Source organism: Peromyscus maniculatus, chromosome 9 (assembly GCF_049852395.1).
Source record: "Peromyscus maniculatus bairdii isolate BWxNUB_F1_BW_parent chromosome 9, HU_Pman_BW_mat_3.1, whole genome shotgun sequence".
NCBI lineage: Eukaryota > Metazoa > Chordata > Mammalia > Rodentia > Cricetidae > Peromyscus > Peromyscus maniculatus.
The window spans coordinates 84,479,875-84,503,736 of NC_134860.1; the positions used below are offsets into that span (position 1 = coordinate 84,479,875).

The window sequence follows — 23,862 nt, forward strand, 5'->3', positions numbered from 1 at the left end:
ACTAACTAAATATCTAAAGGTTCCTCGACAGTAAGTGCTTCAATGTTCACATACGTAGCCATGTATGTGAATGCATGCATACAGAAGATAGGCTAGAAAGACTGGATTATGGGAAAAAGCATAAACAAATATTCAGGAATAAAACAGTATTTCTTCCTTGAGGAAAATACAAGGTACAGCATCTAATAATAACTCAGAGATTATTTATAAATTGCATTAACTTCTCAAACTTTATAGTGTAAATTCCACTTTACTGATTGAACACATTTCAATGTGAACATTTATTAGAGCATTTATTATCGGATATAACTGCCACACCCTCTTAGCAAAATAAAAAAAAATCAGTTACCTTATAAGATCTATAAAAATAATGTTTACCTTTAAAAATACAGTCTGCAGTAGTTCCCAAAGCCATTTTGTTTTAGGGAAATACAGTATTGGTTTTCATTTAAGTCTACCTCCAGCCAGGCGGTGGTGGTGCAGGCCTTTAATCCCAGCACTCAAGAGGCAGAGGCAGGTGGATCTCTGTGAGTTCGAGGCTAGCCTGGTCTACAGAGTGAGTTCCAGGAAAGGCGCAAAGCTACACAGAGAAACCCTGTCTCGAAAAACCACACACACACACACACACACACACACACACACACACACACACACACACACACACACAAAGTCTACCTCCTTTAAAATTTGTTTTATTCTGACATTGTAATTGTTAGGAGAATTTTAGCATAAAAATGAGCATTTAGCCGGCAACTAACATCATAGGACAAATAGTAATTCGAGACTTCCTTGTATGCCAAATCATAAGAAATAAAAGTAGCCTCAAACAGCAGAACTCAACAGAGAATGATTATTATCTTAGATAAAATTGTTTCGTAATTATGTAAATCCCAAACAAAAGGCTTGTAAGGACCGTTGAGGCAGAAATATCCACTGGTTGACTAGAAGTCACTAACTCAAAAAAGTAATCTTATACGTGACATCCCTGTGTGGGCACTCAGCAAATACCCCACTGACTGCACTAAGCTCCATATTGTTACAAGACAGTGGGAATTCTTCCCCAGAGGCAGACTTAGGAACACCCTTTTGAAAGATCTATGGGTCGATAAGTCCACAGCAGTGACCACGAAAGGATTTTCAAACCTTAGCCAGATTTTGCCTGTTCGTTTCTAAGAAAACCAATAACCGAATCCAGTTCCTAAGAGCAACATACTCCTCATGAGTATCTATGTAATAATACCCATGTATAATGACAAATACACGAATCCTAAAATATATATCAGGAACATGGCTTCCAGAGGGAAATACAGAGCGCCTACTTAGTCTCACCTATATTAGTTTGTAACAGAACCGAGGTACTAAGAATTCTGCCAAAAATGGTTTAAAAATTTATTGTAGCATTACATACTTTCCCCTGAGAAATCAAAGGGGCCCCAATTTAACTGAGTTTGTGCATGCATGTGGGTATGTGCATGTTTATGTGTAAAATTTAGAAGTGTCGGAATAATACTTATGAGTGTGGTTAATATTATCATAAACATTATCTTTGATTTTCATGAAAATTTATTATCATTTATGTTAATTCTAAAACTTGTTCTTTCCTTTCAAAATTCTTTGTAATAGTAGTCTGCATTTTTATAGGTAAATTATACTTCATTTATGTTGCCTGTATTATTGAACTTATTCTACTAGTAGGATTTAAGTTGTTTCCAATGTTTGGCTATGATGAATAGTATGGATATGGATATAAACAGTGTAGACGCCAGCTACTGTACAAATGTAAGAATTCTTTAATAGTTCTTCCCATTAACTGGTTCCTAAATTAGTATATAAAGTTATTGACAGCCAGTTTGTAAGTGAAAGAAAAGCTTGAGGCCAATACAAACTGAAAACATGTATGTTATAAAATACATATATGTAAGAGTGCTGGATCACATTGTAAATATTATTTCATATGATAAGTATCATCACAAAAATCTGCACACCACTCCCCTCCAAATAGAGGTGGAACTGATGAGCCAAAGGAATAGAATGTCATTGGACTTATTAGAAGATATTAAAATCTTTTTAAATGGTGTGCCAATATACACTTCGACCTCCATTATATACCCACAGCTGTGCAACCCCAAAACTGTCACCACACGTCTTAATATTGCTAGCATAGGTGATTTTACATCATGCTTTACTTATATTCCTTTAGTTACTAGTTCATTCAAGCATCGTTTTATGTCACTGTAAAGTCATTTGTATTTATTTCCTCTTCTGTGAACTGCCTATTTCATCTGTTTTTTATTTTTAAACTGTTTTCTCTAAAAATACTGGTTAGTTTTCTAGAAATCTTGGACACTATGCCTTTGTCAATTTATGATTTACAAATATAATCCCAACAGTATTTACAGTGCTATTCATAAAGACTGTTCCTAAAATGTACATAGTCAAAGCCTCTTTTGTGTCAATGCTGGCCCCTTTAAGTCTTTAAGGGATCCTTTGTACTTCAATGAAAGGTATTTTCTGCACTTCATAAGGTTTGAAGTTGTTTTTGACACTTCAGTAGTTTAGTTATTTGAAGTCAATGTTTGTGAATGGTCTGAGGAGGAGATGTATATAAGTTCTTCCTATGATCTTATTCTTGACATGAATCATTTAATATCCTTTTACAAAATTATTACATGCTCTACAATTTTCTTCGTTTTAAATTTCTAATTTCATGTTAATGAGACCAACAAATAAAACTGATAGTTAGAAATTTAGTGAGCTTGCATTCATAGTGTCAGGTAAACTATTTCAATAATAGCTCCAATTTGCTTTAGTAAATTGGAAGTTCTTTAATGACTGTTTGGGTACTATGCACACATATCAACACCAGCCTTTTACTGAAGTGTTTAAAGCTTCTACAACTTTAGCATCCTTTTGTCTGACTTACCAATAACCAAGAGAACACTGACAAACTTTCCCAGCATAATGCTAATTTCTGGGTTCATCCACACAGTTCACCAATATTTACATTATCAGCAGTGGTGGCACATGCCTTTAATCCCTGCACTCAGAGGCAGAGCCAGATCTGGTGGATCTTAAGAGCTCAAGGTCAACCTGGTCTATAAAATAAGTCCCAGGATAGCCAGGGCTACACAGTGAAACCCTGTCTTGAAACATGCCCCCATCCCCTCAAAAAATAAATGACATTGTCATTTGGGGCTCTGTCATCTCATGTAACATTTGTATGCTTCAGGTGAAGTACGCTTTCCGTATTCATGAAGGAGTACTTTTAGTTGTAAGTGTACTTTGTTATCAACACCCCTTCCTGTTGTTTTTCAGTAGTTCCCTGCCTTATATTAACTGTTGCTTCACTTCACACGTTCCTGTATCTCATTGCTCTAGGTCCGGTAAATCTCATGAATCCAAGTTTCCTTTTTCAATCTAATCTGTCTTTTAAACATCCTTGTGATTTTTATTCTTATTAGTTCTAACTTGCATTATTCCTTTTATATGTTTATTTTATGCTATGATTTTTTTCTTTGTACATATCTCTTGGTCTAATTCTCCCCTATAATTTGGACTTTATACCTGATACTTCTAGTCTGCAGATTTTCCTGATGATTTTATAATACAGACAATACACACCCCATGGTGGCTTGAAAGAAAATGGTCCCCAAAGGGAGTAGCACTATTAGGAACTGTGGCCTTGTTGGAGGAAGTGTGTCACTGTAGGGGTGGGCTTTGAGGTCTCTTTTGCTCGAGCTTCCCCTGGTGTGACTATCATTTGACTTCCTGTTGCCTGAAAGATGCAGCACTGTCAGCTCCACCACCACATCTGCCTGCATGCCCCCGTGCTCCCCATCATGATGATGATGGGCTGAACCCCTGAATCCCCTCAATTAAATGTTTTTCTTATAAGAGTTGCCAGTAGTCATGGTGTCTTTTCACAGCAATAGAAACCTAGGACACACAGTCAGTTAATTCATCTTTACTTTCCTGCCATTTCAACCATACAGCAGTTTTGAACCCCAGATCTTCCTTTCAACTGATCACTCTGCTGTGTAAGTCTCCCTCTTCATACAAAATAACTTTTTTTGTATACGTCATTTTTTTTACATTTGTTCTTATGTCTTTTGTCTCATGAGCCTTTCTTTTAAAAAAAGAAATGCTTCCATAAATACATCCTTTAGAATAGAAGACAACTAACTGTCCACTGTGGGCTAATCATGTTTTATAAGTATAGTTCTGTGGGAAAAATAGGTATACTCATAAAGCTATGCTGTTTTATACTGGTGAGTAACTCACCAACTTTGAGTAGTACATCCTGAACCCTGAAATACTATCTGGCCTGATAAGAAAAACTCTGCCAATCTGTTTTGGAAGCTCCTCTTAAAAGCGACTGTTGAGGCTGGGGAGATGACTCAGTACCCGGCAAGCCTGGCCTCCTGAGGCTGAGCCCCCAAAACCTTGTGAAAGAAGCAGGACACAGTCAGCCCAAGCACCTATAATCCCAGTGCATTTCCCCTAGGAATTGGAAAAAGACAGGACACAGTCCGCCCAAGCACCTATAATCCCAGTGCATTTCCCCTGGGAACTGAGAAGCAAAGGACAACCTTCCGAAGCTCGTGGTACAGCTGGCCTGATGCATGCAAGCTGGGAACAAGACAGATCCTGTCTCAAACAAGCTAGAAGGCAAAAACTGACACCTAAGGCTGTTCTCTGAACTCCACATGCACAACAGGGCACAAATACACACTTACTTTCCGTTTCTTCACAAATAGTCTAACTCTGTCATTGTCTTGGAAGACTATTAACATCAGACGAATAACTTTATTACCACATGAAGACACTTCCTCCCTACTACTGGCTTCCTCTGTTGACCACAAGTAATATGTATCTAAGAAACTATTGGAGTGATAACTTGTTCTCTAACTTTTTTTTAAGGTTTATTTATTTATTATGTATACAGTGTTCTGCCTGCATGTATACCTGCTGGCCAGATTTCATTACAGATGGTTGTGAGCCACCATGTGGTTGCTGGGAATTGAACTCAGGACCTTTGGGAGAACAGCCAGTGCTCTTAACCGTTAAGCCATCTCTCCAGCTCTTGTTCTCTGCTTTTAAGAATCTTTGTTTTGGTATCCTGTGGTTCTACTCACAGAATATTGTATGTGCTTGTGGATACATGTGTGTGACTGCAGGAGCCCACAGAGGTCAACAGCATTGGATCCCCCTGGTGCTGGAGTTCCCAGTAATCATCTCCTGCCCTAACTGGGTGCTGGGAACTGAACTTACCTCCTCCATAAAAGCATTATGCACCCGTAAATCACTTAACCATCTTTCCAGCCTATTTACAGGTTTTGAGTTTTATTTTACTTATTTTAAGTGTTACAGATGGTCTTTCCAATTTGTGAATTCTTGATCTGGAAACATTTTAAGCACTGTTTTGAGTGTTTATTGTCCTTCATTTATTTTCCTCAGTCTATACTTTGTGGCTCCTACCACAAAACGGGAAAGACTGTCTCACCTTGTTCCATGTTTTCCCTCAACCACACTGTCTCTCTGGATTGTCCTCTGAACACTGGCTCTGAATATGCATTTCTTTCCAGGTAGGTACAGTTTGCTCTAGTCCAGTGTGTGTTTAACTTCAACCTCCACACTTCCATTTCCACTACTCCCTTTTCCTTTTAAGTGGTCATTTTTTAGTAGACTAGTGTTTTTTTGTGTTTTGTTTTTTTGTTTTTTTTTTTTAAATTGCTGTTACTTTCTTAAACATTTTGTGTATTTCATATGTGGAGTCTTGTAGGGGATGTCTATGTCTCTTTTTGTTATCTCCTCATCCCATCATTATGCTACTCCAAAGTTTTTTAGTACTTGGGACTGCATTCTTAGTTTGCTCAGCTTAGTTACTAAGATTTGGGGGCGCAAAGCTGTCATCGTATTCCAGCAGAGAGCTTTGAATTGGCTTCTGTAAATAACGGGCATTGTTTTCCAACCTGGATGAAATTAATTTCCCTCCATCCTATGCTTACTTTGAAAGCTTTATGTGATGTCCTTATTCTGCACAAGCGCTGGTCTGCAACTTCACAGCCCATGGCAACACTGTTTTTCCTCTTTCTCTTTAGTTCATTTGTCCTGGGATATTTCCTTAGCTTGCTAATGCAACAGCCAGTTTTTGAAAATGGCTCATTGGATTACTGAGAAAGGTTGGTAAGAATATAAGAAAAATATATGAGCCTTAAAGAAGCTGGGTGAATTATTGTAGGATAGATCCTCCAGCATCTTCACTAAACACCTGCCTGATAAGCAAAGTTCTGCAGTGTTTAATATTGTGAAGCTGAATAACAGATCTTATTTCATTTTATAATGCTGTATCTCATCTACACTAAAGAAATTCTGGGTACCTTAGGCATGGTTTAGGTTCCAAGATTAAATGAAGGTAATTGGATATTCATAAAATTAATTCTAAGAAAGCATTCACACACATGTTATATGGAAAGTTTAAAATATTAAATATGCATCTGATAATAGAACAGATAGAAAATTTGACTATTTTTATAAAATTTTTTAAAAAATCGGATTTTTATCACATACTTAAATGATGCAATAATCTAATGAGATTTAAATCTAAAGTCATAATCTTATTTAAATGGCTATCTGGCACTGAAAAGCTATGTGACACTGCCTTGGTTGCTTCTGTAAAAAGGATAACATATATGGATACTTCAAGAACTAAAGACATTAGTTTATATATTTGCCTTACACCACTTCCCTAGCATATTTTAAGTGGAAGGCCCGCACAGTGTTAACAAATATTGTTTTATAATATCACTAATTTTAAATAGGATTTTCATGAGAGTATAATCAATCATTCAAGTGCCTCAGGCATATTTATTCAGCAAGGACTCATGAAGATCCATGTTCTAGCTTCTGTCAATATTATATGCTTCTATCAAGCAGAAGGGGAATGCCAATTCTCAAAGCTCCTATGAGAATATAAGTGTTTCTATTCAGAGATATTGGAATAGGATGGATGCTACACTAAGTTGAATGGGAGTGAAGTGGAGGCATCCAATGCAGGCTGAATGACTTGGCAGGGAAGGTGTCATGATGAATTAAATATGGAAGGCAAGATGTAGTTCTAACCTCAAGTCTAGCCATTATTCCTGTAAGGACTCAAATTTACATATGTATGCACATTGTTTTAATATTGCCAGATATAATGTGCTCAGAGATTTTATTTTGGTGAAGGGACTTAGCTCCTTTACCTATATTTTCCTTCAAAGTATTGCTTAAGCTGATTTTGAAAGCTATATATTGGTACTTTTAAATTTGAGAGTAAATTTTAGAACGACTTTTAATTGGGCAATGTTTTAAGTTACATATGAGGATTGTTTGATTTTAAAGGAAAGCAACACATTATTTTGCATATTTATCTGTCTTAAAAAATCAAATATAAAAATCATAGTATTAAATATAAGTAGTCATAGAAACCAATTTTTAAAAAAATTATATTCATCTCAGTTCATACTATTAAATAACTTTGTATATTGACCTCAATGTTTTTCAAGCTATTTTATTATCTTATAAATTTTTTGTTTCAGAAAACTAGAGAAATCTCATTTTAAAAAAAAAAGCTTAAAAAGCCTTGCCCTTTAAGTTTTATTTCTTTCAACATCCATGTATACTCAAGTTATGGAACCCTGAAATAACTCTCTGTAATACAAGTTTCAGTAAACTCAAGTTCTGTTTCCTAAGTATTTGCTTTTTGTCTGGTGTCTCTAACTTCATAAACTGAATTTAACTTTTCATGCTCCCCCTAGGAGTGGGAATTACATATTGTCAGAAGCAGGCTAGTTTTCGCTAAGTAAACAAACAAACACATTACTATATAATATATTGCCAGTGAACACCTTGCTTAGGTATGTTTACCCTCATGTGAAGGCAATAAGACTGCTTTTTGGAAACTCCCGATAGCTCGCTTCATTATGAGAAATGAACAGAAAATATTTTCTTTTGAAACAAACAATGTAAAAAGCATTCTTGTGCTCCTGTAACATTCCCATAATGAACCAAGAAGGAAAATGCTTCAAATGCATACTCACAGAATTTGGTAGGAATGCAAAAGCATGTGGTTCTCATTTTTCTATAAAATATTTTTCGTAATAAGTGGAAAATTTCCACAAAGGTAAAGAATAAAAATCCTAGAAAGCTGACTACTAAATAAGTCCCATTTTGTAAATTCAATGACATTGGTTTTACTCTAATATCACCTGTCATCTTACAATGCTACTAAGGAGGGTGGGTGAACGTCACACACTCCGCTCTGCCAAGAAACAATTCAGCAACTGAACTTAATACCAACCGTTACGTGCAGGTACAATATGATAATGGACAAATATGCCCTAATGGGATATCTAAAATAGCCCAATGGCTATGCAGCTGCTCATGATTAACCCATTTCTCCTCCAGTTCCTCTCTTCTCGAAAGTCTTCTCAGAGAGGTAAACAAAGCACTTGTTAGCCAAAGGGTAACATTACTACCCTCATCACTTTGCTACAGACTGGTTGGTCTGCAAAGCTCTGAGGTAAATAAAATACTTCAACTAGTACAGTGGGTCTTTAACCAAGCAAGATACAGTTGTAAGTTTCTTTCCAAACATAATTTGATTCTCCACATTGTGTTTTCTTTCCTTGAAGTGCTATAATGTTCTTTTTATTTCTCAATTATAAAGTTAAACACTGACAAATCAATGGATAGAATGGTATCCATACAGTGCTGGGAGTAGGCAGGTGATAGGGTAGCAGTTTGCTGAGTTAATGCCCTGTTTTAGGCAAACAACAAACTGCCAACTCATCTGTTCCATGTGAAACTTGTTATGTTTAACATATAAAAGTCAGACTCTAGGACAAATGACCTTTTTCAATCCCCCCCCCCCCCGCCCCCCGCTACTGTTTTCTATGTCTGTGTCTGAGTATGTGTTTGAAGTGCAAGAGAGGATTACATTTGAGGTATGAATATAATGTTATTCCATGCATTTCTGTCTGCACTTTGCTGGTTTATAATGTAATTTCTTCAGTTTCATGGGTTAGTATGTGCTAATATATGTAGCTGTTGTTTTTGTTATTAAAAATGATCCAGCCATTAATTTTTGTTTTTCTATTTCATTGAGCAACATAACCAAAAGGCAAATACAAACTACCAGCTATTTAAAAGTATAGAACCAGTCTTTCAAATACATGTATTATCTCACTGAGCAATGCAAAGTAAGAGCGAATCTTATCAACAAAGAGGAAGTTCAAGTGAATTACAATAGGAATGTTTCATTTTGAAAATTTTAAAAGAATAATGATTAGGAAATCACAAATATTTTCAAAGTTGCAAAGTCAAAAAACCAAGCAATTAGGATTGATCACATTGCTTAAATAAAAAAAGACACCAAAGGATGTGGAGAAGGGGAAAAAACAGAATATTTTTTTCTTATGTGGGAAGCCTTAGAGTTCCAAGTATGATCTCAGAATAACAAAGGTGCTAATGAAGACAGAAGCCCTATGTGAAAAGCCTCCAAATACAATGTTGAAATTGTAAGCCCACCAAAATATGCAGGGTTGAAAATGCTTCCTATTATAATTACAGTAGCTGGCTCAACACCCCACCATAAGACTTGTACATATTTTTACCTTTGACAACATAAAACATATCAATCTACAAGCTTTAAGGTGCATTCAGGACACATTAAGTGCTTTGCCCTCCTGCTACTGTCTAGCTGGTTCACACAGCAGTCAGCACAAATGGTATTCTGAGCTGACAATCATCAAATTTGTATGATTTAAATGATTTGCCAAAACATGTTGTATTCTAACTGTTCTCCTTGCCAAAAGAATTTTTACAGCAAATACCTTCTCACTGTAAATGATGATGGAGTAATAGAAGATGGGATAAAAGTTACTCACTTAGACTGAGAATTAAGTAGAAAAAAATTAGATTTGAACATCAGATATAATAAGATTATGGGTGTTATTCTTGCTCTGGTATTTGTTCACTATACATATATCAACTAGATAAACAAAAACCAACTAAGTTAATGTTTGCAGAAAGATGAATGTCAAATCTTAATTGGAGAAAGCTAAGTAATAACTCATAGAAATAATCTGATGACAGCTAAATACAGCTGGGTGTCTACTCTGCTCACAGGATTCTGTATGGAGAACAAAAAGGGGGGTGGGTGGGACACTTAAAATCCTGATAATGTTATGAAGAAAACAGAAAGAAGATTATTGTACCCTGTCCTTTGCACACAGCTAGCTCGTTGTAAGGCTTTATGTGCACTCAGTAATTACCCCCACTACATGTAGTTACTGCCAGGTAACAGAGGCTTGGTAAGGTTAAATAACTTGCAAGTTACGGTCACTAACACCTACAACTCAACATATGATACTCAGATGCTAGCGTCTGCTCAGAACTACCGTTATCGTCCTATTTGTGAGGAAACCAGGGCACAGACCTCTTCTAGGATACAAAGTGAGGCCGGAGCACACATTACACTTCAAGGTTACACTGATAAGGGTAGAAAAGAAAATTAGGTTTAAATTCAAAGGTTAGCATGGACATGTCTTTGCTGCTGGCTAAGATAAAGAAGGATATGAGGACAGTAGCAGGATCCAACAAAAATAACACACTGAATGCGTACGACCCCTTTCAAAGCATGAGATTATCTATTAGCAACAGGCAGATGCTCATGAAGAGTGAACCTAAAACAACTCACAAGCGTGAACTGATGAGTTGTTATAAAGCACTGCAGTAATAGGGGCATGAGTAGCACTCCGTGGAAGCTTAATGCCTAGCAGAGCACCAAATAGCAGAGAGCTGACAGTCTGCAGTCAACAATTCCAATCAACACCTCCAATTGTAACTTTATGCTTGAAAGGGTCCCAAGACACAGAAAGGGACCACAGGAGGGCACAGATTTACCACCCACTTACCACCTTGATTTTCTCCCCATCACAGCCAGGCTTACGTTAACTGTCTCAAAGTTTAAAGAGAACATTTTATATTTTGATAGTAAAACAACTCTGAAAAGTGCAAAGTAATAAAGTATGCTGTGTGCTAATATTTACTAGGTGTCTTTAAAAAAAGAAGAAAGGAGAAAGAAGGAGAGGAAGGAGAGGAAGAAGGAGGAAAATGAGGAGGAGGAAGGGCAGGAGGAAGAAGAAGGAAAGGGAGGAGGAAGAGCAAGAATGAGAAGAAAAAGGAGGAAAAGGAAGAGGAAGAAGGAAGAGGGAGGAGGAAGAGGAAGAGGAAGAAGGAAGAGGGAGGAGGAGAAGAAGAAGGAAGAAGGAGGAGGAGGAAGAGGAGGAGGAGGAGGAGAAGAAGAAGAAGAAGAAGAAGGAAGAAGGAGGAGGAGGAGGAGGAGGAGGAGGAGGAGGAGGAGGAGGAGGAGGAGGAGGCCGGCCCTAAAAAGTCATTATCTCTAACTTGCTGCAAACTGAACAGCAGGGTGCTTTAAACCATTAAAAATGCAAGAGTTAGGAAGTGAACAGGCTCCAGCAGGTAGAGGCTTGCATGCTGCCAAGCAAGAGGACCTGAGTTCCAGTCTCAGGATCCATATGTTGGAAGCAGAGAACTAACTCTCAAGTTGTCCTCTGACCTCTATACAAGTTCCACGGCATACACCTCCCCTACACCTGACACACAATTAAAAAACAATTTCTTGTTTTTGTTTTTGTTTTTGTTTTTGGTTTTCGAGACAGGGTTTCTCTGTGTAGCTTTGCGCCTTTCCTGGAACTCACTTGGTAGCCCAGGCTGGCCTCGAACTCACAGAGATCCGCCTGGCTCTGCCTCCCGAGTGCTGGGATTAAAGGCGTGCGCCACCACCGCCCGGCTAAAAAACAATTTCTTAAAAAGTCGAAGTGCAGGAACTGCAAGTAGGCAAGCATCAGTTCAACTGTAGTTCCTCTCAACCTTGAAGCTCTTTTACAAGAACCCTGGGCTCCTCCACCCAGTCTCTTCTACTTGCAAAGCTGCACCTCACAAGACACTGTGAAGACTAAGGGAGAGCTAGAGTGTTCGTGCATCCATGCAGTCCTCAGGGTCCAGAAAGAAGCTAGTGCTCAACCACTGCTGTGTGCTTGGGTTTCCTGCTGGTGACGATGCTAACAAAAATAAGGTTTCACAAAACTACACTGTTCCCTTCCTTAATCCTATTTCTGGAGAAGCTGGATGAGTAGCTCTAAATACACTGATGCCCAGTAAGCACAGAGCCTTGTGGAAGGAAAGTACATCAACAAAGCCTTAACTCTCGTGTAAGCAGGGTGAGTTCAAGTTCTGTCAAATGAACAGCTTTCTTCACAGAGGCTACAAGATCTTGAAAATTTCCCCTCTTGGTCTACATGGTTTGTGGCAGCAATCTGGAACAGATGTTGCCTCTTTAACTACTGTAACAAAGCTCTTATAAAACAGAAGAATAAACTTGAAGAGGAAAATCTAGAGAACTTAGTTAAGACTGCAGTAATACTTAGGAGAAACGAGGTGAGTTGGTCAAAGGAATTGACTACATAGCTTTTAACAGCTTCAGTTCAAAAGCAAAGATAGTTCTAAAATATAAACATTTCAGATAAATTGATTGCACATTAAATTACTATAAGTGAAACTGGTCATGATTTTTAGTTTGAATTTAGTTCCACTTGAAAGTGTTCTAGATGCCACAAGTGTAGTAGTTCATGCAATTCAGGTCTACATGGTACAGAATCAGGAGCCAGGCAAACTAGGTCAGCATACTGGCTCCTTGCCAGCTGCACAATGACGAGCCAATCAGATTTCTTTATGACTTTGTCTTATCTTTAAAAAGGGCACTGAAGTTTAAACATCTGGTTGTGGGGAAGTTTAAATAAGTGAAGATGGAATGTGGCAAATGGTTGACTATGAATGCTTTGGTTGTTAAAGCACAGCATCCATTGATCACATGATTCCAAACATTTACTAATTTTAACACTACATTGTACTAGACACACAAGGGTGACAAGACAGACCCAAACCTTAGGAGAGGAAGGAAATCCTGGGAAAGAAGAGCAGGAGGGTGAGTGCAATGAGGCAGCTAACTAAGACTAGAAGGAACAGTACTTCAGCCCTGAGCATGGAAGACAGAGTGGCCTGAATTAGAGAAAGCACTCCATGGGAACCCACCAGCTCAGCAGGAGGTCTGGACCAAGGATCTGGTACAAATACAAATACATAATACAAAACAAACCTTGATCATTTATGTCCAGAATTGATCATTGTAAGTAAAACAATAGTGATGTCACTCTGGAATCCAAGACTACCTCTCTCAAACTGCCAACATTTTACGGTTTATTTCCACTAAGCATGGTGCCTCATGAGTCATTAGATGATTCTAAACAATTTATTACAAAGAAAGTCTCTCTCTCTCTCTCTCTCTCTCTCTCTCTCTCTCTCTCTCTCTCTCTCTCTCTCCACACACACACACACACACACACACACACACACACACACACACACACACACACACACACACACCATAAGACAGACTAAATACATATCCAATAATTAAGACAATTTAAATTGAATTTTTGGAGAAAAAAGAACAAGAAGTGTTAGCAAATGTGCATGTTGTTGCTTTCCTTTTAAATGGAAGGCTTGTACTAAAAGCTAATCAAATCATTTGTAAGTAATTATAACTGTCCAAAAAAGTTAGCAATAAAGTTTTCCTGAGATTAAAAAAGCAGCTCTTTAAATCCAATCTTCTCTTTCTTTATACTTCAAAACTTTTTAATCCTCACAAACATTTGCTGAAATATAGAAATGACTTCCCCATTTATTAAGAATAATAATTTTTCCTTGCTGTACTGTATCCCCTGTCTCCCAAGGGAGGCAACAATACCTTCTCACTTTAATATTTGTGTGGTTTTTTTTTCCCCCATCTAATCAGCTAATACTTTTCAAAAGATCTTTTTAATACCTAAATGAAAGGATTCTACCTCAAAGACCTGACCTCCCTATTAAAGTGTCTGAGGCAAACGGTAGGAATGTAAAACCCACTCAAAGGGAAATGGCAGGGAGCTTATTGTACAATGCATTAAGAAAGGAGGGGAGAAAAGCTTCGCAGGAGCTGCATGGAAATTGGTAAAATTATACCACAAAAATACAAATTGATCTTAAGCATAAAGAAGCAAATTCTTAGCCAAAAACTTACTCTAGACGCGCCCTGTAATCAGCCTGGAGGGGGCCTTTATGGAAACCATCACAATTTGTCACTTTTTCAATCAAAATTTCTGATTACAGTTTCATGTTTAAAAAGGTCCCAAAGAGAACTACGTATTTTTCAACAGATTTAAAATTTGAAAAATTCAAAGCTAACATACAACACTAGAGAAAAGGTAGGTTTTACTGCAAAGAAAAATGAGAACAGAATTAAATAACACAATACCAGAAAGAACGGGCAAGAAAGTACGACAAGGAGACTTTTCAGAAAACAAGAGAAAAACTTCCCATACCATGAATGTCGTTCTGAAGTTATTCAAGTCATTAAAAAAATCCTCCACAGAAACCTTCTTCATGTCAACAGCGTAGTATTCCATTGTACTCTGGTACAACTGTGTCATGCTATTGAGCAGCTTGGAGAGTGTTTCGTATTGCTCTTTTGCGCTGCTAACAAAGCTGTATATATTTCAGTTAAGGATTTTTGAAAGTTACAAAGTGATGATCTATAAGATAAAACAAAAACTTTTCTACCTCTATATTTTATTCTAATTTTTAGTTACCATTAATACAGCTCCCAAACTGAGCATGGCTAAGAAGAATCTCTATGGCACAGAGAAACGAAAAAACAAAAACCAAAACAAACAAACAAAAAAACGGTAAAAGAATTTCAAGTTAACTTTGGCAAATATCCAAATAAATACTAATGTACTGAGTATTTGTCTTTCATAGTTCAAGAATTTTTTTCTGATCTGCCATAATAGTAATCTATACCACACAACTTGTGAAATAAGAGATTCTAGTTCATCAGTTAGGAATGAGCAAATAGAATATACTGAAATAAAGAATATGAGCACCAAAAAAAAAAAAAAAGTGAATTAACAACTTAAGGTCAATCCACAGTTCCCATGGGTGGTGTGTTTGTAGACAAGGCCTTCATCTCACTGCCTTGACTGCCTTAACTGTAAAATTGGAAGTATAACGTCACCTTCTCATACAGTTATCGAGAGCAGATAGTTTTAGCAACTTGTCAAGAAAAGTGATCAGGCAGTTGGGAATATATATAAACAACTGGTATTGTTACTGTCCATTTACTCAATTTAAACTAAAGATTCTAAAACCAAGATGGTTGTAGAAGTATATTAATAAATTCATTATGCAGGAAAATTGATGCTTTAAATTCTTTTCTAAAAAATTTCTATATACTTTCTTCTACGTCTGATTAAAATTTATGCTTGCACACATAAAACACATTAGGCAAAGGTGGAGAAAAATATATGGAATTATTCTCACAACAATTTCTGACACTATAAATCATACCATTCCGAAAGACGCTGTAGTTAATATGAGAATGGTGAGTCACCGGTAATAACAGATGTTTCCTAAACAGACCACAGGCAAGGCTGGTGGGGAGGGTTTCCTCAAAATGTATCCGGTGAGACGTCAGGGCATGTTATTCACAAAACTGCACACATGCATGTACTTGAACACAATGCTGAGATATAATGTAACAATTTAAGAAGAAATGCTTGGCAAAGGTCTCTGGGTGATTCTGTATTTTTCCTTTCCTGTCCCTAGAATTGCTTATAAGGTTCTGAGTTTGAACCATCGGCACTGCACAAATATTACTAATTTTCTCCCAAGATCGTCAAGAATCCATTTGTTAAACAGTTTAAAATAAAGCCATGCCACGTTGTAGATTTTGAAGTAAGAACCATAAGTGGGGAAACATCCAAAGTGCATCAGCATATACTTAGAAAACAATTATATTGAAAGACAGAATGGAAAGGATGACGAAGAACCAGAGCTACAGAAATGACATGGTTTTGTCCTAACAGCCAGGGGAGTTTTAAGTTAATTTTTTTATCATTATTATGTATAACACAATTTACTCCAAAAGGAAATGAAGTGGAGCTTTGAATAACGTGAATTACACAAAATAATAGTAAAGTCAGCTATGATTAAACTAAGTCAATTTTGGAAATAGCCAAATCAACCCTTAGATGCTTGAAACAACTGTCTGATAGAGTGGGATAACTGGTTACATGAGTAAGGCATACTACTTCAGTGGTGAGGGTCTCCTCTTTTAAGGGACAGTGAAAGAATAATTATCATCTTCTAAAAGAAAAACCAAAACTAGATGTCCTTGTGCCAACTCTTAAATCCCACTAGAACAAAAGGTGAAAGCCTGGGGCATCCTGGCTCCCCCTGTAATCTCAGCTCTTGGTGGGCTGAGACACGATTACTACTATGGATGTGAGGCTAGCCTGGGTTTCAGTGTGAATTTGTCTCAAAAAAAAAAAAAAAAAAAAAAAAAAGTAAATGAACACATAAGTAGGAGATAGGGCTGTATCAGTTTTACCAGAATCAAGTTCTACAAATGTTCAGCAAAACATAGGAGACATACAACAAAATAAGCTTTTGATAAAAATGAATGTAAAATGAGTGACAGTGACATGTTACATCTACCTCAAATGTTTCAGCTTGAATCACTGTAATTGTACTATTTTGGAGATGAATGAGATGCAGATCTGTATTCACATAATCTCAAAACCACTAGAGCTAGGTAGCTAAAGTACAACTTGGTACTGTAGCCATTGTCTACCACTACTGTCGACTGCCCAACTTCCTCTCCGGATACAGTCACAGTATTTCACAGACAACTATTACGTTGCCACCATTGGAAACACACTGCTGCCAAGAGCTGGGGACACAGCTCAACTGAATAAAGTGCCTACTGTGCAAGCATGAGGACTTGTGTGGGAATCCCCAGACCCACGTACACGTCAGGTGCAGGGGCAGAGATCTATAATCCCAGAACTGAGAAGAAGAAACAGGTACGCACCTGTAGCTCACTGGCTAACCAACCTGGCTATATGGGTAAGTTCTAGGTTTAGCCAGAGACCCTGTCCCAAAAGCATAAGCTAGAGAGTGACTGAAGAGATACCAGAAACTAACCTCTAGCTTCCATGTGCACATAGTTCTGCTTATGCACGCAAGTGCGTATGTGTTTGAGTGTGTATGTGTGTGTGTGCCATGCACGGCGGGTGCGGGGGGGGGGGGGGGGAGCACAACCTTTCCATTAATATAATCATCTTTCCATTAACATAATGTTCAATGATCAACTTCAGTGAGATCCATATATCTAACATATTTGACAAGACCTCTATAGAACCCAAGATCTAGCCAACTGTTTCAAAAAACAGTCACAAGTTCACTGCACCTCTAGATACTAAACAAAACAGTATTTAACAACATAAGCTAAGGTTCTGTGGTCATGAAACATACATTACACAATGTGGAAACAGATCAGTAAAAAAAGGCGAGAACTTCCCATAATAATTAACATGAGACAAATGAAGGTTTCTTTTGTTACACAGCAAGACAGAGGCTAACTGAGGAGAGAAGGGAGGAGAGACAGGTTGAAAAGAGGCTGGCTGAAAGAACTAGGTCACTACCTGTAAGAGCAGAGAAGACCAATGCCAGTGGAATCAGGTCAATGTATACTGGAGGATTCAAAGATTCAGTAGTGGGATATTTAACACAAGTCTTTAAAAGGCATTACGAATAAGTGAGAAAAGTAAAAACAAAAACAAAAAATAAAAATAACACAGAGACCACAAAGGAGAAATTCAAGAAAACAAAAGCCAGCTCCTCAATGAGCCAACTTCTCATCCTTCAGCTGGCTTATTCAGGGCAGAGCACTTCTTTCACCCACGATGAAGTTGTACTTTGTAGTGTGACTTCTTTGATGCTGTCCCTCTCACCCCCAAAAGAGTTTTTAGATGCGTTTCCTACAAAATGTGCTCCCAACGATGTTGAGTATTGTAGACATAAGTCATTTGGTGAATTTACAGGTCCAGTTTAAACATCTACTCTGTAATTTCAGAAATTCCTAGACATGCTATCTTGCAGAACTCAATGAAATGAAATAAAAATAAAGTAAAATTTTGATGATGACATTAAAAAATACAATATGGGAAAGTATCATGAAATGTGGTACACAATTTGTGCTCAATACAAAAATATACAAATGTCTAGTAAATTAATTTTTCTTAAGAGACTAGGAGGAGGAGGAGGTAGGGAAGAGAAGGGCATGCTCTATGGTCTACTTGTTAGTTTTTTGACAAGAAGAAAGGCTGCAGAATTTAAGACCAAGAAAGGAACAGACACAGTATGCCATGAACCCTGGCATTTTCTCATATTTCTCGGTGATAACAAAGTACACTTCACACACCTTCCATATACCAGCAGGTGAGCATACCTTAAATTTATGTTTTACATTTTTTAGATAAATGTTTACTGTGAAGCTATTCAATTCATTATCATTCTGGTTAGGCTTAGAAAGTGGGAAATAATATGAGAAGGGTAATGACATGAAATAACTATACATGCATTTTAATGATGAACCCCAAACATTTTTGTGGGGAGAACGCAGACACAACAGGCGAGAATGTGCTGGAAGAAGAAGAACATGGTCTGAATGAATGCCATTAGTGAAATCTCATATAACAAAAGTTATCTGTTTCTTTAAAACACTTTAATTAACAGATTATTTAATATTTTATTGAATAATTGTTTAAAATGAATATTTACTTGTAAAGATGCATTTTTAACAAACTAAATGATATACAATATTCTTCCAGAATTGGTTGTAGAACAAAGTTCTTGATATGTACTTCAATTCATATGCTTTTCAACATAATACATAAACAAAGTTTGAGTACTAATAACAACCTTCAGTTAGTATGTTTTTATTCATTGTGCATTTTTGCTTCTAAACCCTTCTATTTTCTGAGATCCAGGAAGCTCACAATTTGCCATTTTAATAAGATCTGTATAAATGCATTTAATATTCAAAATCTGACTTGTCAGTCCTAATTAAAGTAAACAAAGTCTTGCAATGAATGAATTTAATTACTTCAAAACTAGTATGTCTAACTAAGATGAAAAGCAAACGAATGCAGTTGAATCTTGGCAAAGAATATTTATGATTATAAGCTTTGTCAATAGCAGAGTGCACCAACTGTTCATATATCTGACTTCCAAGAGACACATGAATGCTAATCAGTTCATTAGAGGCTTCTAGGTTGTGATATTTAGCGACAGGATATAGTAGCTCTCCTGTCCATGGAGTGTAATTTTACTCATAATGAAAAACTGTTTCCAGCAAAGCCTCATCCTTCCTGCTTCTGATTTCCTGCTGGCTGCGTTTTATGAGCTGCACACCTTACAGGAAATCAACATCATTCAGAACTTGTGTCATATGAATACGGGTAGGGCTATGTCCTGAGACTGTCTGCTGAGCAGGATTTTACTGCAAGCTTAGGAATTCATGCTAGTTTGAGAAACCCAAGCTTCCTAATTAGCTACTCACAGTGTATGACGAGAAGCTACCTTTGAACAAAATCTTTTTTAAGATGAGTTTTATATCTATGGGGAACAAAACCGAACAAGTTCAGTTAACAATGCTTATAGATTAAAAAAGAAAGTCACATGTGCATTTGTTAACCTGATAAAATGATTGAGAAACAAATCCAAGAATAATTATAAAAATATAACTAATTTGTCAGTTGAAAGGTTCACTCAAATCTATTCTTCTGATAGATATTTACTTAATCTTTAGTCTAAAAACAAAAAGAAATCCTTAGTAAGTCTAGTAACAGAGACAACCCCTTTAAAAGGAAGCTGGGTAGGACATAAGATGTGAGAGGAAACAAACACATTATCCTGAACTGATTGCTACTGAGTGCATTTTTATATTTCCTGACAGAGATAGAGAAGGAAGATAAAATTGAACTAATTCACAATTAAGCTGAAAGCACATATAATAAAGTCTATGACAAACCAAAAAATAATTTTCTGATTCACTAAATCTCAAGGGAGAAGCAGAATGAGGAAGTCATTTTATTTCAAGTACATCAGTATAAAATATTACGGAAGGCTATTTTTAAGTTCTCATTCTAGAACTTGGTTGTCCTTTCATATAGAATTCAGATATCCATATGGGATTTTAATAATGCATTATCACAATATTTCATTACAATGGAAAAGATATCCATTACCGATTTCATACTGTGGTCTGCAAAGCAACTTAACTTTAGCTTCAGGAAATAAAGAAGTTCATTACTTCACTAATTAAAGACTAAGCTACAAAGTTATCGATAACAAAGATAAGTGAATACAGAGCAAACTGTAAATCAATGAGACACAAGCATCACGCTATTAATTTACATACATTGTTTTCAATTTCATTTTGAGTTGGGAGAAAGCACATATAAGCAGTAATTGTAACAAGCTTTTTTTAAATTTTGGAATGACAGAGTGTGTCTAAAGGATACACTCTGTGGAGTCAGAGTTAATTTCTAATGCATATCAACCCTTGAGCTTGTTAGTCATGCTAGGATTTTATAGTCTATACCTGGTTCCCGAAATAGTCCAAAGGTAGCTAAATCACATTAGATTCAAACTTCCTCAAACTAAGTTTTAATATTCTTTATCAGACAGAATAAGGCAAACAGAAGGAACACGATGAAAAAAAGATTCTATTATTCAAGAAGATGAAAAACAAAAAGTAGAAATCCTTCGTGCATTATTCATGATAAAATACACCTTGGTTAATTTACCTGAAAGATAAAAGTTAAACCTTTAATAAATTGTCACTATGTAATTTACTTTAGTTATACAAACACACTTAGAACACTAAAAAAAATTGTCAATCCAGTTGACTACAGACTTATTTAGATATCAAAAGGATATGGACATCTTTATCAAAAACTTGTCATGCAAGTCCTCGGGAGGGGGAAAGGTTTCCAAATCCTTCTCAAGCTGTTGAAGCTGCCTTCCCATCTGCTTCAAATTCTTTTCCAGCATTTCTACAGAGACTAAAAGAGAGCATATTAAATGCCTTGAAAGGACAAAATTATAATATATAAAAGGTAAAACAATCTAGCAACAAAATATTTGTAAAAAAAAACATTGTAAGAAAATTTATCCTAAAACATTCAATTTCATCAAATTTAATCTATACCCTTTTGAATTTTAAATCCAGAGAGAAAATAAACCAAAGAAGTTCCTACATAAGCCAATGCCACTTAAGAAATAATTGTTTAATGAGGCTGGGCGGTGGTGGCACACACCTTTAATCCCAGCTCTCGGGAGCCAGAGCCAGGCAGATCTCTGTGAGTTCGAGGCCAGCCTGGGCTACCAAGTGAGTTCCAGGAAAGGCGCAAAGCTACACAGAGAAACCCTGTCTCGAAAAAAAAAAAAAAAAAAAAAAAAGAAAAGAAATAATTGTTTAAAAGTAGACATATTAACTACTACAAATAGAACAAAATTATCTAGTGAGATAAGGGCAAAGGAAGGCCGTCATTTGAAATGCTGAACTCAAATACAATTGTTATATTTTCCAAGATATCTCTTGAAAGAACTGTGATTAGTTGGGAAGGATGTGGTAAAAGTATCTATTGGTGAAACTAATCTCTCAATGGAAGGACAGGTAAGGGAGGACATTTAAGATGACAGAGACTCTTTACCAGGAACTAAGCACTAACAATGTTTATTATTTAATTACTAACAGACTCCATCTTTGAATTAAATCTGTTCTCACAATACACATGAATGGCGCATAATTACCAAGAGTACTGAGGCATAGGCAGAATGAGCTGACCTTGCAGCAAACAATAAGCATTAAAAATTCTCAAGTCTCTGCAGAGTCAGTCACTTTTACATGACTAAGGTAAGAAGTTACTATTACATAAAATAGACACAGTGGCCTTAAAACACCTTTATGGATATTTATTTGCTTTAGGTTTAGATAAATTTTAATAAAAAATCTTATAGATGTGAATTATATAAAATTGTTCTTACATGAATATAAAAATTCTAAGTATTTTTCTAACTTTGAATTAGTTGTGAGGAATGATTACAGTTTTACCTATAAGTGTCGACACACTCAGTGAGATGACCTAAAGGACCAGGAAAATGGAACCTGGTTTAAGAAAAAACAACAACAAACCCAACAATTATAGTTTACCTTCTTGGTACAAAGAATGCCAACAGGAAAAAAGAAAGGCAGGTGGATCTCTAAGCTCGAGGCTAGCCTGGTCTACAAAGTGAGTTCCAGGACAACTAGAAGTGTTACACAGTGAAACCCTGTCTCAAATCCCACACCACCACCTGAAAAAATGATGTATAAGAACATAAAGGGGTGTTTGTGGTATTTTTATATAGTTATATACAAAACAATAGTCACATCAACGGCTTTTTAACAAAATCGTAACATATACTTTTATGTTAATTAACAACCTAATTGTTAGATATAACAATTACTGAGTCAAAGACTGAGTTACATGTAATAGTTGTCAAAAGAATGATGATACTATAGCCTTTGGCTCATACCATGGTGAAGCCATTCTCAATTTATATTCACAAGCATTTTCCTAAAGGATTTTCTTCTTTTCTGGTATATATCCTATAGAGTTTTTTCAAAATGAGGTAAGGGCTAAGATTATATATCCCAGAGACACAGTACATGCTTAGTTTACAGGAGGCTGTATGTTTAGTTTTACATACCAAATTAAAAATAATGATACAGTACCAGACAATGGGTTGCATGAAATGCTTCCACTATGACAGCAGTTAATGTACTAATTGATTCTAGTTAATTCTCTTTGCCAGCATGTTGCTATACACTGTCTTGATAATATATTGTTGCAGGATATTTGATCACACTGTGTGAAGATGTGTCTGTTTTACCTCACCAGCCTAAGTCACCTTCTGATTGGTTCAATAACGAGCTGAATGTCCAATAGCTAGACAGGAAAGGATATGAAGACCTTCAATGGAAAGAAAGCAACTCAAAGGAAGAACCTGAGATTCTGGGATTCAGCAGCCTGATTCAAAGGAAGTAGAACATATTGTAGTGAGAAGAGGTAACAAGCCATGTGGCATAAAACAAAATAACATAAATGGGTTAATTGAAGTTTTAAGAGCTAGTTGGGAACAATCATAAACAAAGGCCAAGTTTTCATACTTAATAAGAAGTCTCTGAGTCATTATTTGGGAGCTGGTGGTCCAAGGAAAAAAAGGCTACAATGTATCATCTTATGTCTGCTTATCAAGTATCCACAACCATGGCTTTTATTTGATCAGATCTATAATGCTTCATTTACTTTTCTTACTTCCAAGTGGTTATTTTGCTACTTTCTAAGTGCTCTCTCTGAATTACATAAAAGATACATGCTGTGGGATAATGCTTTTGTACATTGATTTAATAAAATGCTGATTGGCAGGAAGTATAGGTGGGATAAGCAGACAAGGAGAATTCTGGGAAGAGGAAGGCTGAGTAAGGAGACTCCAGCCTGCCGTCCAGGAAGCAGCATGTAATGGCACACAGGTAAAGCCAAGGAAAATGTGGTAACATATAAATGAACAGAAATGGACTAAGTTTAAATGTAAGAGCTAGTCAGTGGTAGGCCTGAGCTAATGGCTGAGCAGTTTTAATTAATATAAGCTTCTGAATGATTATTTTATAAGCGGGCCATAGGAATGCAGGGGCCTGGCGGGACCAGAGAAAAACTCCAATTACAGATACATTTTGTTCTCCTACTCCATTTGATCCCTCTTCTAATATCTCATTAGTAATTTCTCAAAGAAATCTCACTAGTGGTT

At 36.5% G+C, this 23,862-nt stretch overlaps 1 protein-coding gene across 4 annotated transcripts in view; it reads right to left on the bottom strand.

The window, feature by feature from the left end:
* Diaph3 (diaphanous related formin 3) overlaps positions 1-23,862 on the bottom strand; it is a 482,159-nt gene that overhangs the window by 154,703 nt on the left and 303,594 nt on the right. For all 4 annotated transcript variants that reach the window (XM_076545449.1, XM_076545448.1, XM_076545447.1 and 1 more), the window contains 2 exons: positions 20,949-21,074; positions 14,487-14,650 (listed from right to left, as the gene is read on the bottom strand). In XM_076545449.1, the coding sequence (XP_076401564.1) occupies positions 14,487-14,650; positions 20,949-21,074 (290 nt within the window). The remainder of the gene's footprint in view (positions 1-14,486; positions 14,651-20,948; positions 21,075-23,862) is intronic.